The following is a 15,109-nucleotide window of genomic DNA, read 5'->3' as shown; positions in this document are numbered from 1 at the left end:
TTGTTGCTTTTAATAGTTCAACAGGAGCCCTGCAGCCACGCGGTGTGGAAGGCAATCGTGTTTTGCACCGTGGAGGTGCACATTTATCTTCTTTTCCCATTACTGTGCGATCTGAAGGTTGTTTAGATATGTACAGCAGTGATGCTCCAATAAAGTCGCCTGCGGTAAAACAGCGCTTCCCTCAAAAACTGAGGCGGGCCGCAGACGCCGTGAGATGAATACGCATATCCTCCTTCCTGAGATCTCGTATTCTGAAGGGTGCCGGGTGTGATTGAGGGGAGCTGACTCCGCCACCGTCACAACTCGACTCTAGCGTGCAAAGTGAAACGCTGTACCCGACTTCTCAGCAGGCACCAGCCTCCCCGTCTCAGTGACACATCATCCATTACCTGCAGATGAAATCCCGGCCCTCATCTCTTCCCAGGCTCAGGCCTGGATGGATTTACTAAGATGGAGGACAGGAAGAGGGCAGAGCACAGCAGCAGCGGGTCGTATACTAAATAATACCTCCTCTGCACATAAGACCAGGTTCAAGCAGCATCTGGATTTAAAGGCAATTTGATGAATTTTGTTTTAGAAAACTGACATTTTCCAGGATTTGATGTAATCCAACAGCTGCACATGAAAATCCATTTCTGTCCTTATCCATCTTAGTCTTATCAGGAATTTTGTTACAGGCAGACAGGCGGTGCTACTCCACAACTGAATTAGAACCACACTGTGAATTACTGGTGTTATAAACAGGATGGGTTAATGGGATTCAACTGAAAATGTCTTTCAATCTTGAGCAATACATCAGATATTTTCGAAATGAACTGATTGTTTGCTCTGTGAAATGTCAAAATGACAGAAAATAGGGAAAAATCTCCATCACCATTTCTTTCTTGTTGTTTTCCAGCAGTTTGAGCAGCACTGCAACCAGAACCAGTAGCAGATCATTTAAGATGTGATTGTCGGCTGACAATGTGGCTTTTAAAGCAGATGTAAACTAAAGGTTTCCTGCAAACACAGATCACATGATGAATGTGATAAATGCAAAATGTGTGTTTCCTCTCTCGCTTCCACAGTCTACAGCAACTCAAATAAAATGACAGGATTCTCTGAATATACAACCGACCCGGATGCCAGAACCCCCATGACGTGGGAATTAATCGTTTGCTTTCACATTTTCACAGAAATTTAAATGCATCTGTTTTGGAGGATCCAGTATCAACAAGTTTCACATCCCAAGTCTGCTGTGTTAATGACGAGTCGACTGGGCTGAATTTTCTCAGGTGAAAAACAGTTGAAATAGGAGCCAAAACAACAATATGAAGGGAGGTCACGGCGGTCAGCAGACATTGGGCGGTTTTGCACTCTGTGATATGTGCAGCAGACTGAAAAGCTTATACAGGGGAATTTTATCTCCTGCATCCAGCCATGAGAAGCTACAAACTTTTTGGACTGCTATCAACGAAATCCTCGGGAATATAAACGTTTCTCCAACCACAGGAAGTGATGACACAAAATTTCAGATCAAGGCTGAAAGGCAAAAGCAATCACAGACTGACCACATGAAAAATCTAAATGATTAAGAGAAGAAACAACTCCAAGATCGGTCTGTGTTTCAAACAGCTCTGTCTTATTTTGGATGATTATCTTTGAGGTGAACATCATAAATGGAATAAAAGAAACCACTGACCCTAATGGGGTTTTTATTGGCCACTTGAGTCAACAAACTTTGATGCCGCCTTCGGCTTGGTTCAGAAACACTCTGCGATAAATGAAAGCACCATATCAGATCTGTTTATGCTGTATTATCTCATGCTAATTCAGTATCCTGTAACATAATCTGAGTCCTGCAAACAGTGTCAGCCCTCCTGCAGATACAAACGGAGAAAAGGCCAGTCTCATTATCCTTACTGCAACTGCATCCACAGCTACGCCCACCAAAACCGTGAAATCTCTTCCAACCTTCACTGGTTGGTAATAACAAGAAAATCTAAACAGAATTTAACTAAAGGTCATATTGTAGTGTATTCATCGCATGCAAAACAAGCCACCAATCACAGCAGAATGTGATATATGAATTAGAGTAACATTCCTCAAGGTCACAACTAATACTCTGAGGATAAACTCATCATCCCTCTGCAGCCGATATGCAGCCCAAAATCCGAAAATGAAATCATATCGCGTTCGTGGAAAACATCCCAGACTTCATTTGCCACGTTACCACCGCACCTTTAGGTAGTGTTTCACGGTGTGCAACCCCGTGTCTGGGACGTGAATCTGCGAGACAAGGTCAGCGTAATTCATGTACGTCTCCTTGGCTACTTTATTTATCATGCTTGAGCTGCACTGACAGCTCCCCCAAGACCTGCTGCAGAGCTTACTGAGAATTCAGAAAGACAAATATCAATAATAAAACAAGCACTTTATCACCGAACTCGAGCAGATTACTACTTCATGGGAGTCTCTGTGCGTGTGCCAGCAACAAACACTTCATGCCACCGAATGTGAGACAAAAGACATTTAAATGTCTTAAGGCTGGCTTTGACCTCTGATTTATGTCCTGACAGCTCACGAAATTTTAAATCTCTAAAGGAATACAATTTCATTCCATGAAAAGGTGATCTTTAGCTTTCATACCAGTGCTGCGCTCGGGGAATTTCTTTGAACAAAGCTGATAAAGATCACAATTTCACTGGAAGCATTCAATAAATTCGAGTCAGAGGGATGATAATGATCATAAACATGCGTGATTGGAGTTCAGAAGAAGCACACAGGCCGAATAACCAGCAAAAGTAAGAAACTGGAAAGTATTTATCCTGGGAGAGATCAAACATCAAATATCTGAATTGTTTTCACATTGCTTACTGCTGCGATTCATTTATGACATCCACATGTTCGTCACAATAATTATGGACTGACGTTGCACCTGTTGTAACCTCGACAATCTTCTCTTATGGTAAAGACGCTTTGCAGTTCTCTCACACACCATTTTAATTAAGATGCCAACCTCACCCAGCTGTCTGAGCCTCTGATGCCGGCTGGAGAAACAGATGTCAAAATGCCAAGCTGGAACATAAATCGAAGGTTGAAGATGAAAACAAGACTAGCCTGTGAACTACACTGTAGACAGCTGCACAAAGTCCTGTTAACCTCCAGCCATCTTGTGACCGGTGCAGCTGTGATGTGTGTTTGTCAGAGATTTTTATTTTCCTGTATTTCTCTAAGGTCCTTCTGTGATTTTTCTTGCCCTCATGCAATAGGAAAAACTCAGGCTGCTTAATCTGCAACTGTCTCCTTGAGGTGAAAATAGCTTAGTGAGTAGCAGTCCTGTCAAACATAAACTTTGGTGGGGTTTACTGGGCTTATATACGTGCAATCTGTAAAATCTTAAATCAGCAGAGGTGTGAATATCCATCCATCCATCCATCCATTTTCTATACTGCTTATCCGTCAGGGTCACAGGGGTGGGCTGGAGCCCATCCCAGCTGACTGTGGGCGAGAGGAGAACATGCAAACCCCACATAGAAGGGTCCAGACCGGGATTTGAACCTGGAACCCTCTTGTTGTGAGGCCACAGTGCCAAACACTGTATATGATAAAATATTGTTTGAGGCAACAAGATTAAACTCAGTTTGCTGCCATGTGATGGGTAGTGAACATTTCCCTGCTGTTCAGACAAGATGCTCTGAGTTAGCACTGGTTTTTGGACAAAGGTGCTAATTAAAAATGCAAATGAGGCTTGTTATAAAGTGCTGAATGGGGACTGTCAGCAGGATGTGTGTTTCATAAGAGAGGCCCGAACTGCTGGCGCCACATTAAGTGCAGATGATCCAGAGGAATGTTCCATGTGCTTCTGGCTGCTCTATCACCAAAGCAGGTTTCCTCGCAGGACTTGCATACCACAGGGAGGTAAGGCCTGATAACCAGGACCACATGGCTGCAGAGGGCCTCTCCGACGGGCCATCGCTGAGCTCACACATATCAGATACATGTGTCCATGTACAAATACGCACACAGAGCACACGTCCTCTCTTCTAAGCAAATTTAACTGGAACACAAATCCGTGGAGAAAAAGGACATCATTTACAGAATTTAAAAGATCTGATAAAATATTTCACATCCAAAACCCGTCGTGGAGATTCCATTATGTCTTCAGCAGCCAACACAGAAGATTTAAAGCTTGTTTTGACTGGGAAATGCTCAGAGACCTCAGGAGACTGTTAACAGGTCCCACATCTCTGAACAGAAGCTGAACTGAGCTTCTTTTTGCAAACGTCTTGTTCAGACATCTTGATACTGGCTACGAGGCCCGGCCGGACGTTGTACATCATAACGGGCCTGACGTGGCAATTGCATGTCTCCACCTGACGAATGGGACCCCAGAGGAACGGCGCATTTTTGGGATGTTCTGTCTGTGCAGAAGTCCAGCTGACAGCTCTGGATCTCTCTGTGCTCTTTATTTCTCCCAGTCTGCCTCTTTAGGAATATGGATGTCAGTTTTACATGAGTGAGACACATAATAATGGTTAGTTTGCACACAGCCACATCTGGCCTGCGCTGGACCGCATACTGTGACAATAAGGATACACTATACGGACAAAAGTACTGAGCCATCTGACCCTCACACCAACAGGGACTTTAATGGCATTGCAAGCTAAACACACAAACAGGTTTGCAGCTGTAACAGCTTCCACTCTTCTGGAAAGGCTTGCAACAAGATTTTGTCTCAGTGGGAATTTGTGCCCATTCATGCAGCAGAGCATTTGTGAGGTCACACACTGATGTTGGACCAAAAGGCCTGGCTCACAATCTCCGTTCCAGTTCATCCCAAAGGTGTTGGATGGGGTTGAGGTCAGGACTCTGTGTGGGCCAGTCAAGTTCTTCCACACCAAACTCATCCAACCATGTCTTTATGGAGCTTTGCTTTGTGCACTGGGACACAGTCATGCTGGAATAGAAAAGGGCCTTCAACAAACTGTTGGCACAAAGCTGGAAGCATAGCATTGTCCAAAATTTCCCTTCACTGGATGTCAGGGGCCGAGCCCAAATGCTGAAAAACAGCCCCATACCAATGCTTTAGTCTATATAATGTAGCTTTGGCAGACATGAAGGGAATGGACACATCCTGTTTCAGATGACGGGCTGAGAATCCTTCCCTCTACATGGACGGTTTGTGGAGGAGCTGCAGAAGACTGATTGTACTGAACCGCTTGATGTTTATTTGTGCACAGACTACCTTTTATTTAGAACCATTTATTTTAATTTTTTTTCTTCCCATGCAGCATCTCAGCAGGTGCCGTCACAAGCTCCCTGCTAGCGTGGCGTTTGTGTACACATTTTGTACACAAAGTCCTCGCGTCTTGTAAACAGCCTCAGACGGTTCCTGCCCAAAACAAAACAAGCTCGCTGATGCATAACAAGAGATCCGTCTGGAACGCAACTGTGGCATCCGTGAGAGTTGCCACTCAGCGGCACAGCCATCTGAGCTGTACGTAATTCTTAATTCTTTCAAATGGCAATTTTCATGTCAATCAGGTGATGTTTGACAGAGTGGAGGTTCAGTGGGTGTTACACAGCAGGATGCTTCTCATATCCTTCATGTGCTCAGTTTCTAAGTGAAAAACACTGTGTGTATTTGAGGCAAGTTTGATATTACACACACTCAGTATGAACTACTGCTTTCGACCAAATAAAAGACTCATATTACGAGCGTGTGTCATTTCTGATTTGGTTTAATTTTTGCTAATTCATTTACGTCCTCACTCTCCAGACGCCACCTGGACTGTTTCTTTTTTTTTTTTTGTGGGATGAGCAGACAATCTCTGCATGGTTTCCCTTCGATCAAATAAACACAAAATTACTTGCCAAGATTAAAAGGCTCATTCTGTAGACATCAACAGTCTCAGATTCACAAAGTTGAGAACCAGACACCTTAAACGCAAAGCAGACACTAATACTGGCTTTCAAAGTCTGATGAATGTGACGCTGTGTGTGTGTTTGTTTGTTTGTTTGTGGGCCCGAGCTTCAAAGAGAAACACTGAGCAGCTTGTGTGTGTGTGTGTGCGTGTGTGATGTACCTGATACTGATTTTTGATTCTGCTCATGTTTGGGGCCATAAATAACGATAATATTATATATTATATCATTATACATATATATATATATATTATAATATAAGGGAATATTTGTTATTTGTTTTTCTTAATAAAAGACTAGAATGGGTCAAAGGGCTAATCAATTAATGGACGATTCATGTCAGCACTACTATTGTTAAAAAATCCACCACATGAACACTGGCTGCATGGGAAATACTAAAAAAAACAAAGGTTTATGACACAGCTTTAGGAATAAGCAGATTACACCACCACAGCCCAGAGGAAAAATCTCTCCAAGTAGCTTTAACAGCATTTTAGTGACTTTCTTTTTTGCTTTTAACTGACTTCACAGTGATGATGAAATGCCGAGACACCTTTGGGTTTTGCATCACTGCAGCTTTTCACATAAACTCAGCTCATGAGCTGTCTGGGTGTCTGCTTGAGCAACAGTGCCTCTGTTTGGCAGCACTGATGTATCAGGGAAAGTACAACACCCCTCTGAGTGTAAGGCAGAAAACACAGCGTGGAATACACAGGTACAACTGCAGAGATATCACGTCTCCCCTTGGGCTTTCAAAGCCTTTTGTGGTGATGAATGAGCTCTCTGTTCATTGTATTAAAGTCAGAGACACACCCTCAAAACCTGGACAAATACAACCCACGTGACTACAAGTCTCTTCTTACCATTAAGTGCCCGGTGGCGGGGTCAGCCGTCATGGTCTCATTCTGAAAAGTGTTGGCCTGAACCAGCTCCTCCTCCTCCCTCCGGTCCTTCTCCCCTGCGTCGTCATCGTCCAGCTCATCCAGGCTCTGAGAGAGGAAGAAGAAGAAAGACAGATGAAGAGAGGAAACAGACAAAAAGCGTCACGTTAGCCCTGCACGGTGCGAGTGCAGACACAGAGAAAACAAGCAGGCGTTTGTAGTCTTCTTGCTCATTTTGACACATTTCACTAATCAAATGAATGCCATACTCGCAGCGTCGCGTCCCCATTCATGTCAGCAATTATTCAGGATCTGCTGTGCTCGAAAACAGACCCAAGGTCACTCTGAAAGTGTTTACACGCAGCTTGCCAGTAATCAAGTTTCTTCACGAGTTGAGACCCATTTTTGAAACTTGGCTGGTTCATTTCAAGTGTTCAATACAGAAAGTTTGCTGAGCTAATCAGGTTTGTCTGATGCCTTCCTCTGATTTCAAAAAAATCAAGTTTCTTGTTTACATGAAGTAAGGAAATCTGGTCCCTGCAGAGAGCCAGCAGTAAGTCGGGTCGCTGACGGATGCGCGGTGACAGGCGAGGTCATTCCCACCATAACAGTGATGCTGACCTCTGGCTGAACGCATCCAGGGTCTCCTCATAATCCTCTTAAGACAAGATCACATTCACTTCCAGGAATCCCTGAGGAGCTACAGCTCAAACACTACCAAACACTAGATGGAGTCTAGTCAGCCAACAGGAAGACGGCCTGTTTGAGGGCCTTTCACCTCCTGGGGATGGTCAGAGGGGATTTTTTGACCAGTGGAATGTCCCTAGAAAACACAATAAAAGACAAGTACAAACACACAGAGAGCAAACATCCCTCTGACAGAGGAATGGGGAGTTGGCTTTCATTATTTAAGCAGAGATTCTGGCCTGGGAAAACCTCCAACTTTACTCCTCACAATCTTAGCTTTATCATGATGTATGTGCACGGCCTCAGCTTCCTATTTGTGTTGCTTTACAGTGATGTGTGCGGTGGAGTTACTGGGATCATCTGTCTGGAGCGGCGAAGATGCGTTGCGTAAACAGGGCCTCGACATTCGGATGGATGGTCGGGCCGTGACGAGAGACAGAGATCGGGGGCCAAAACTCCCAGAGGGTCACAATGCAAAGCGGTCTTTCCTGTTTCACGCTGCAGGGCGAACAAAAGGTGCCCAACTCAACAGCCGCTTTAGAGGTAAAAATAGCCTTACAAGGTTAACAAGAAATGCAGTCATTTGCAAGGCCTTTCCTGCCAAGCAGTTTATCAGCTGTCCTTGGGGAAAACGCCAGCCCCTTTTTCTTTTTGACTCTCACTCAGAGTCTCATGCCAGCACTCTCCTCATTCTGCTGATCCAACTCAGCGCTCACCAGTCCTCCCTCATCTCTAACACGCATGTACGAAGGAGCAGACACAATAACAGGAACAAGCCCTGCAATAAATACTGCCTTATTCATGTCAGAGACATAAATAATGTAGTTTTGTACTTTAATTGCATCCATTTATGAATGTAGCCACGTAAGTCCACGCACGAAATGTTTTCTTGCAATAATTTATGGCTGCCAGCATTTTGAGATTAAGATCAATTTGGGGGAAATGAACGGCAGAGGTTTTGGGGTCCAGAAAAATTAAATTAAACAGAAGTTTGTCTGCGTCAACACATAGTGAACTGCGCAGTGAGTAACCACTCTGCTATGCACAAAGTTGCCTGAAATGTGGAATTGGGAATCTCAAAGTTTATTTTGGATCGAGACGCGGCCCTTTTTGCCCTCTCGTATTCCAAGTTGCTGTGCATTTCTTCTTATTCCAAATAAAGGGAGAAAAGGGGGATCTGCGTGCAACCATATAAGGGAAGCTTTTGCTCCTGACATCATAATCAAATCAAGTCCGTGTGTTTTTCCTGCCAACTTCTTACCTTCGAACATGCAAGCAAGCTGAGAAGGTGCAGAGGGATCAATGAGTGATGTTTCGTCTCATGTTTCGACTTTGATTGCTGTGCGTTTGCATTACAAAGAGGACAAAGTGTCAAAGATACAGCACAAAGGATATTACTGGGAATACCTGACCATGCATGACGGAAGCATGATTTATGTGACACCAGGATGTTCAGATTAATTAAAGCTATACAGAACTCTTCAATATTGTTCAGTTCTGTGATTGTTAATCCTCAAGTCAAGATGCAATCATCTATGGTGCCTAATGAGAAAATTATTTAGGTAAATACTGTAAAGCACAGCCATAAGTCCACACACATAGCAAAACAAGACAGCTTCCTGTGATGAAAAAAAAAGGGATGAGCGTGAACTGAAAAGCGGCAGCCCGGTTTCCACAATCCCCTCTTGCTTCCTGTTTACAGCAGGACCAAGTGTCGGGGCCTCACCAGAGTGTTTACTTTAGTAAAACACGAATCCTGCTCTGCTCCAGCCTCGACCGCCATGTCCGTCACTCTGCACATAAAGAATTAAAGAAGCCACGTCTGGAGCAGAGCTTCACGGTCTGCTGGAATGCCTGTTGTGGTTGGAAACTCTCTTTGTGGAGGAAAATGATCATTCTAATAGTCTGCCCCGAGCTGCAGATACCTGAAACAAACTGATTGTCACAGTGAGGTTGTCTCATGGTTAATTTGAGTGAGCCGAGTATATTGTGTGGCAGCTTTAGACAAATCTATTAAAAAAAAAAAAATAAAAAAAAGATGGGCAGCCAAAGGTTGATATCACCCCAATGTTCAACACAAGTGCACTCAGACAGGAGTCGATTACACTGAGGAATTCTGCACATGGCGTACGTGCAATCATTCATGTGAAAGGGAGCATTTGACAGAGACATATGAAATAATAACTGAGTTCTGAAATGAGTTTAAGAGGTGATATTCCATATGGGCTTTGTTTTTACACTTAAAAAATAAAACTCAGGGAAGGTAAATAGAGCACATAAAGTCCTTGATGGCAAAGCTGTTCGGTAGCAAAGACACATTAGAGGCCAACTGTGGGAACCACTGGTGCAGCAATATAAACACACAGAGAAAGACTACCATTAGGCCTCCAACCAGCAATCAAGAGATGTGCTGAATGATCCATGAGTTCATATCGAAAACACTATATTTATATTCTTAGTTCATCACTAAATATGACCTTCCATCTCTTGGCACAGTCTCTTCACAGTTTTATTTAACTAGAAAACAACAAAATCCACTTGAGTGCATCATAACGCAAGTATTTCAGTCACTAGTCACAGCAATAAATGACCACTCACTGTATTGGCACAAGGGCTGGATAAGGCTGGTAGGAGATGTTGGTAATGTGGTGAATTTTGTTTATTATCAAGTCTAAACCCAAGTACTTCCTCCTCTTCTCAGAGACCCTCGATAAGATCCAATATGGACATCCCTGCTGCCTTGTCCCCGTGCCAGTGGCCTGTCCACTTAGTCCTCAGATTTATCTCTAAACAAGCAAAGGGCACCTCCGCCGAAGGCACAACTCTTACACAACATGCTTAATGACCTGTGTGTATTAATCACCTGCCACCCGTCGCAGCACAGCGACTTCATTAAGATGATCTATTAGAGAAGACGGACACTGGCACACTGATGCCCGGTGTCTTTTAATCAGGACTGCCAGTCAGCTCAGACAGCAGTACAGGCAGACACAGCCCTGCGCTCAGGTATGGCAGAGATCAAAGTGAGAACATTCACCTCGGAGCTGCAGGCTGATTAATGCGACGCCACAGACCGCCAAGGTCAGTGTCAGGTCCAGGAGAGGCGCGCCAGGTCTGAGCAGGAGTGAGACATCATTTGACAGCCTCAAAAAGGTGTGACTGGACCTTCTATGATCCGTGCCAAAAATATCGCTCTTATATTTTCTGTTACCTGCTGTGACCTTCGTCAGTACTCTTACATCAAACTACCATCAAGAGCTTCTGTTAAGTCTAAAGTGGAGGGTACTCTGTGCCTACCACTGCTTATTTTAGCATGTGAAAAGGACGAGTGAGCTCTGTTTTTCTACAGCAAACTTAGAATTTTGCTTGACCCGAGGCCAAAATGGCAGCATAATTATGTTCAGCAAACCAACACAGAAGCAAGGAAGAAGAGTTACGAAAGGAAGAAAAACATAAAAGGCATTAAAACAGAATAAAAACACCATTTCCCAGCAAAAACTAAAGCTGGACATTCTCAAGATTTACCGCCATTCCATTTAAGAATGACCACCATTGTCAATCCCTGTCTGGTTTCATTCATTCTTTCCAAAATCTGATGCCTTTTCATTTGATGTAAGTTCCAAAGTTGCACAACACAGATTTTTGTGAGAGGGTTGCTTGGGGACAGAGTCGAGTCAACCAGCGTACAAGATATTCTCATGAATCAAAGCTTGTATTGGCCACAAAGCCCCGGGCTGCTTTCTTTACAATGGTGTGTTTATCAAATGAAAGCCTTGCACTTTCTGGCTTTGAACTTCCAAGTCTGCTTGACCCTCATTTATACTCCGAGTGAGACTATAATATTTTAATCAGCACTCAGCCAGACCTCAAAATGAGTTCGCTTTACACAGGGGGTGCAGAGAAGACAAAAAGACATTTTGACAAACAAACAACAGGGGTCTGGCTGCGATTGCTGACCCTGAGATAGCAGCATCAGCATTTCTCTGGATGTGGCAGACGGACCTGGGGCCCGAGGGCCTGAGGGCACTCAGCAGGGCCGGGCAGAGATCTCTGACCATCTGAAAAAGCCTTAACACGTGTGGGAAACAGCTCTTGGCACACTTTAGGTTTGCCAAACTTGTTCTCTGGGCGATAACCTCAACAGTAGGTTGGAACGGATCATAATTTTTGACCGGGCTTGTAAAAAGTCTGGCTGTGGGTGCGTTTGTGTGTGTGCACGGTTGAGCATTTGTGTGTGTGTGTGCAGGGGGGGTCCACTCTGTATAAATAGGAGACTGCAGAGCTCCACAGAAAACCCACTTGGGTCCTGCTCAGAGATGTGAGCTGCAGCAATAAGCGTCTTATAGGCAGCATTTGTTCTGTGTTATGGTTCATAGCTGGACATCACACTCCGATAGAACCACTGGATCACCCGACGTTATCAGGACACACTGTGCTTTAATTATATTCCCCCAAGAAAACATGTTGACATTTTCTCATTTACTTTGTGATACACACACACACACTTAATGAACACAACAATCTTTCATTTACTATGACAGAGGGCAGCAGCTGCAGTGAGCAGAAGGTCTGCAGTTCAGATCTCTGTTAGATCTCTGTTAGCGAAAAGGAGAAGATTACTTGTTCAGCTTCCTTAATATTGTGTCTTATCAACAACAGTGCTTCCCCTAAGTTGACTCCTTTGGCCTGGCGGCTGATGGGCCCAAGCGGGAGGGGACGAGGCTAATTTCAGAGCAGGCTGATGACTGAAACAGGTCTTCATCCACAATAGTGTGCTACAATAGACACTTAACGTTGACTAGACCGAACAACATCATGCATACAGACAGAGAGTCCTGTTACGGTGTCACATCGACCTTGCTGCGGCCATTTAACAGTTTTTAATGTGACTTCTGCACTGCTAACAAGGGCAGAGAAACATATCAGAGCGAGAAAGAGGAAAGAGAAGGAAGCGGAAACAAACCCCCAATTTCAAAATAAAGGAATGAAAGATTATTTGGTTATTTCTGGTTGTCTGTCATTCTTGCAAAGCCTTTGCACAGCTTGCCATATGGCTGAGAGAGCTTGGACATGGATTACAACACAGTGAAGTGAATAAACAGGCAGGGGGAGACTGTAAAATGGCCCTTTTCCCCTGCTTTACTGCAGACACAAGCTGCGCTCCTGACCCACAGCACACCATAAGAGTCTTGCCACTGTGTCCCTGACAGGCTGTAAGAGTAACGGTCGTTTACCAGGCTCTTATGAGCACCACTAACTCCGTACCCGGCTGAATATTAATCCAATGAATCATCATATCACCTCTGAAAACAGCTGCATTTTTCCTGTCAGTCTCAATGTGCAAAACAATCATTATCAATGGGGGGGAAACCAGGATCCAGCTGCGACTGAGTTCCAAAGTGAAACTGAGAGTTGCAGGTAAGCAGTGGAAAAAGAAAGCGAAGGGTTACATGTCAGGCGGTGTAAAACTGTAAAACACCGCTAATGGATGACATTAAGTGAATTTGTTTAATGCCATGAAATTATTCAAGATGATGGAAAATTGCGTGATTGCGTGGTTTGCCTCGGATTCCTGATAAATATTTAGCTGGTGGTTGAATTTATGCAAACAGATTGGGTTTGCATAACTAGAGAGAAAATGCCAAATGTGCTTTTCAAATGCCTTAAGATGGTATTTCTGCCTCCCTTCCTGGCAGAATTAGACATTTACAATCATGTTATCAAAGTGGTACATGTACCCAAGTCTTAGTCATGCATCTGTGATAAGGTAAAAAGGTACAAGCTGGCATAAGGTCAGTTTACCACCGAGTGAGTGCATCTAAGTCGGACATATTTTTTTGGTTCATGAAACCTGACCAGTGCCTGTTTGTGTTTTTTATTCCATTTCCTCCAGGTATAAACAGTATCATTCCAGGAAATGGAAAGCAGACTGAGCTCTCCTGTCCGGCCGTGCTGCAGGTCTTTATCTTGTTTTTTTGAGTATTTGTTCAAGTCTCCTCCTTATAAACACTGCAGGCCTGCTTCTCGGTGGAGAAGACTCAGCTTGTAGTGAAGGCCCCATTAGCAGGTCAGCTGGTTGTTTCGTCTTAATGTTCGACTGCACACACACGAGGCTGATGAGGCAGAGGCTCGAGAAACACCAATCGAGTGAGAATTCAAGCAAGTGCTATTTTATTTTCTTTAGCTGTTCTGTACCCAACGGTGGTTCATTTTCTTCAAGACAAGTCGAAAGACGTCAAAAACATGGATCTGAATTTTGCATAAAATTATGCATTAAATATTTACAGTCAGTTAGAGGAAAAGGCGAAGCTTCGTACTCCGGCTGGGTTCGTCTGCAGAGTAACACAAACGTCCGGCCATCGTGACAAGCCCATACTGACACTCATCCTCTTAATACATGACATTGAGCAATAAGTGCTTTCTCCCTCGGTCCGGACAAGAGATTCAGGCTGCCTTGAGAGAGGTAAGATGGCTTTAACATCTGTGTGTACCGACCACAGACCAGGACGGCTGTAACTCAAGACAGATAGAGACGGCGGGGGCAGGCTGGTGGTGACGGCTGCCGGAGCGTTTATCCCAGCAGCCTCTCCTGAGTCCTGTGTCCTGCCAATGAATCCTGTTCCTGCAAAGCAGCAGTAATAACGGGGTGGCTGCAGTGTGCCGTACAGAGGCTGCAGGGGGAAGCGGTCCTGTGTTTTGTCTAACTCCAGATCTTGTTTTTCGCCCCGGTGCTGGCACGCACAAGTCTTCCGCCTTCCTGTGCTGTTGTTTTTTGGGATGTTTTTTTTTTGTTTTGTTTAGTTTTGGGGGTTTTTTTGCACAGCACAGCACAAAGCAATAAACTCACCAGTCCTACCAAGCCACTGCACAGCGGCGGTGGCGTTCCAACAAATTTATCTATACATGTTTCTAGCAGCACTTTTGGCAGAACAAAACTGAAAGCTAACCCTGTTGTTTTGTATCTTAAGGCCCATCGTCCAAACACAGGGAGGATTTAGAAAACCACACAAGCAGCTAAAAATCAAACAAGGAGGAGAAAGCAGGACAAAATTCTGGAAGGCAAAAGGGCGCCGAGGTGGCATCCAACATCCTGCTGCTTTCGCATGTCATATTTTAGCCTCTTTTGCTCCACTATTGTCTAGCTCTTTAGGTTTTTATCCTCACAAAGATTACAGTGTGAGAGAACAAAATGTGCAAAAACAATCTTCACAAAAAAAAAAATTCCAAATATCCAAAAATCAAAACTAGTTCAAGGTACACTTACTAGCTTTTTCCCAAGCTTCAGTGCTCATCACTAGACAACATCATGCTGCATCGTCCCGCTTCTTTTAAAAATGTTTGGACAAGTGGAACATTTTTTATCATTAGGAGTTGTACCTTGTACATCAGGTCTCACCTGCATGCACTGCACATCTGACTGCGTGAATGTTTGCACTTGTGACAGAGATGGATAGTAAGGAGATCCTGTACTTAAGAGTTGATTTATCTCATGGGCCTTTTATCAGCAGACTACAATGTAACCCCTGGCCCGGAGCTGTGGCTGACAGCCTCAAATTTTCGATAAACTGTCTTCTTGGAACGTCTGGTATCTCCTCATGAGTTCAGCCGATCCCCACCTCTGGCCCACAGCACGA

The 15,109-nt window shown here is 44.2% G+C and overlaps 1 protein-coding gene across 1 annotated transcript in view; it reads right to left on the bottom strand.

Annotated features, from left to right (window-relative positions):
* pawr (PRKC, apoptosis, WT1, regulator) overlaps positions 1–15,109 on the bottom strand; it is a 57,325-nt gene that overhangs the window by 12,685 nt on the left and 29,531 nt on the right. Inside the window, exon 3 of the mRNA XM_046379680.1 lies at positions 6,771–6,896. Within this exon, the coding sequence (XP_046235636.1) occupies positions 6,771–6,896 (126 nt within the window). The remainder of the gene's footprint in view (positions 1–6,770; positions 6,897–15,109) is intronic.

Source organism: Scatophagus argus, chromosome 22 (genome assembly GCF_020382885.2).
Source record: "Scatophagus argus isolate fScaArg1 chromosome 22, fScaArg1.pri, whole genome shotgun sequence".
Lineage (NCBI taxonomy): Eukaryota > Metazoa > Chordata > Actinopteri > Scatophagidae > Scatophagus > Scatophagus argus.
Note: the sequence above shows the minus strand (reverse complement) of the source record. Positions and strands in the feature narration are given on the sequence as shown.